General features: G+C 44.9%; 1 protein-coding gene across 1 annotated transcript in view; it reads left to right on the top strand.

Moving 5' to 3' along the window:
* Nucleotides 1-1,917: 1,917 nt before the first annotated feature.
* LOC311324435 (NMDA receptor synaptonuclear signaling and neuronal migration factor-like) overlaps nt 1,918-3,099 on the top strand; it is a gene marked incomplete at its 3' end in the record, with an annotated part of 15,359 nt that continues 14,177 nt past the window's right edge. Inside the window, exon 1 of the mRNA XM_084456889.1 lies at nt 1,918-2,000. Within this exon, the coding sequence (XP_084313015.1) occupies nt 1,930-2,000 (71 nt within the window). The 5' untranslated portion in view covers nt 1,918-1,929. The remainder of the gene's footprint in view (nt 2,001-3,099) is intronic.

Below are 3,099 nucleotides of genomic sequence, written 5' to 3'. Positions count from 1 at the left end.
GCCTCCTCCCAGCCTCCTCCCAGGCTCCTCCCAGCCTCCTCCCAGGCTTCGGCTTTTGGTCAAAATTGGTCTTCGGTTTTTGGTCTGAATTGGTCTTCGGTTTTTGGTCTGAATTGGTCTTCGGTTTTTGGTCTGAATTGGTCTTCGGTTTTTGGTCTGAATTGGTCTTCCGTCACAGTACTGAACCTGCACCGCTGCACTCATCCACTCACAGCCAGACCTCTCCATCGCTGGCGTCCCGTCTTTGGCCTCATCTCCCCGTCGTTGGCTGGAGAGTCTGCTGAGGAGCTTCGTCATGGTGAGAGCAAGATCGCGCCGCATCAAACAGCCGTGTTTCTGCCCCGTGTCTCAACCCCCCGTCAAACAGCTGGTTAGAGATGAGCTATGTGTGAAATGAAATCTCCTTCACAATATTAGAAACATCTCTCCACCCCTAACCTACCCCCCGAGACTACCCCCCCCCCCCAATCTCATCATCTCAGTCTGGGGTAATAAGGCAGATGTCTCTGGAGTCCCATCCAAGATTTCTCATTTGCATGTGTGAGGTAGGGGAGAGTGATCCACTATTGTTTGGTCCTCATGGTGTGGGTGGTTCTGGGGAGCTGGGGACTCAGCAGTCATGAATACATCAGCCTCTGCTCCTCCAGTGAACTGCACTTCGATCTTGCCATCCCTCCCTGAAAAGAGGTTGGTAATGAATTGCTGTTCTTCCCTAAAATAGATTTCTTTCTCTCTCCAATATCCGTTCTTTTCATGTATTCTATAATAATTGCCTTTGGACATTAATAGATAGGCTATAGATATTACTCTACTGCTGACTAAGTCCCAGTAGCCGGGTTTAGCATTCGTTCCGTGTGAATCAGCAGCAGTGGAATCGTGTATTTTTGACTTCCTTCCTTCACAATAGATTAAACTCACCCAGGACACTTTCCCCGAACCAAAGGGTTCCATATGAGTGAAGTCTTGTTTCAGTCCTTCGGTACTGTCCACCCAGCTGACCATATGTGGCATTACGAACTGGACACCTATCAAAATCTATAGATTCTCTGTAAGCTCTGTATTTTGTTGCCGTAGTGTCGCAGCTGCCGCAAGTGGTTTGAGCCGCTGTCCATGGTCCTGAAAGAGCTGGCGTGACGGTGGGTGGAAGCTGTCTGTGGTTCTGAAAGAGCTGGCGTGACGGTGGGGGGAAGCTGTCTGTGGTTCTGAAAGAGCTGGCGTGACGGTGGGGGGAAGCTGTCTGTGGTTCTGAAAGAGCTGGCGTGACGGTGGGCGGAAGCTGTCTGTGCTTCTGAACTTTCTGCGAGCAAAGGGTTATCTGCAGCATGCTGCCACACTGTTCTGCCAATAGTTATGCTAATGTATCTGAAATGTGTGGCTTTATGTGTAAGCTATGCCTAGATGTTCGTGATAAGATTGAACAAGACAGACAACTAAAGTTCGGTTTTGGGCTGAGAGGTGGAAACACAACTACAATGAGTTATTACTAGCCTAGTTAAAATACACAAATGTTGGAGAAAACTGGATTTCTGGACTAGGCCTACACCTCACTTTAGCCCGGCCCACACCTGCCAGCTAGGGTAAGCAGGTAGTCCTTTTATGGTTGTAGGTTCCTTCCTGTCCCCTCCTTGTCGCTTCAGTCGAGTAGAGAGTCGAGCGAGAGGAGCAGGCAGCCGCCAGCGAAGCACGTTTTCTGCTCCACCAGTACTACACTTACAGTCAAACACTGCTCTTCAACATTTAGATTTTTAAATTAGGAACATTTTATGTTGAGTTAAATAAGCAAATGTGTTCCTAGAATTGCGACTCGGGGAAAAGAGGGTTGTTGTTTTTCCTCTGCTGTGTTTTCGACGTGCTTTTCTTCCCTTTTACTCATCGCCAATCATTGAATGGAATGATCTGCCTTTTCTCTTGTGCCGTTTCCACTTCAGCATGGGAACGTCAGTGTCCAAAAGGAAGAATTTAAGGAATGATGCGATATCCTCTGTGGCCGCAAAAGTTCGGTGAGTGCCTGGGGATTATCCGCTCCGTAGCTGTGGGCTATCTTACAGATAGGACAGATGCTGTAGTGATAACCAAGTGGTGGCGCATTGAAGTGTCCAACGGTCGGGCACGGATGCGTAAAGTTTATCTAGTATTTCGAGTTTATTCTGTGTTTTGTATTATATACTTACAAAAGCAGACTGCAGTGAATTGTTTCATGACCGATCAATTTGATGTTATATGATTTGCATGTATAGTATGGTTATATATTGCCATCATTTCAAAGTTATGCTGAAATGCCTATAGCACCTTTATCCAATGGCTAGCTGCGGCAAATTTATTAGGGATATTTTCATATTTACAATAGACCTCAACTTGGCTGTGCCCTATTTAATAACCAGCCCCTTGACCTCAGCCCTTTGCACCAACATCTTATAGCCTTTCAAATGGGACAATATTCGTTTTTATTCATTTATGGGTTGATACGATCAGGCATTTTGTTTGTTTTTGTATTTATTCATACTGCAGTCTATCACCTCGTAAGCACTTTACAGTGTTTGTGCTCGATGCAGTGAGTGATTGAGCAGCCTGCATATTACAATGTCACACTGTGTGTGTGTGTGTGTGTGATTTTCAGTTCAGTTTCATGTGTTGGTTTACAATGCTTTCATGTCATTCAACACTGACAGAAAGAGGGAAATGATTTGCAGCCTTCCACACAAAAGCGTACATGCCCTGACACCTACATGTCAGTCTTGGGAGTAACTGATTACAAAGTGATGGATTGTTGTAATCAGATTACTTTTCCAGTAACTTGGAATGTAAGGGATTACATTTGAGTTTTCAGTAATCAGATTACAGTTACTGACCTAATAAAAATGGGATTTCTTTGAGTTACTTATGCGCGTGCCGGCTCCCTCTCAGTTGAAATGTGTGCGGTCTCTGCAGTCATGGCTGAACTGACTGTTTATGTCATCAGCTGTTATAAAATCAGATTGTGTGTCTATTATGCAAAAGATGCAAAACTGATCCTAAATCAGCACTTCTATGATTGGGGTAAGGAATTATTTGGTTTTAGAAAGTAACTCAAAAGTAAAGTAATTAGTAATCCGATCACTT

This window comes from Borostomias antarcticus (assembly GCF_949987555.1).
Source record: "Borostomias antarcticus genome assembly, chromosome: 23".
Taxonomy (NCBI): Eukaryota; Metazoa; Chordata; class Actinopteri; order Stomiiformes; family Stomiidae; genus Borostomias; species Borostomias antarcticus.
The sequence above is the reverse complement of the archived record's forward strand: the minus strand, read 5'-3'. Positions and strand labels throughout refer to the sequence as shown.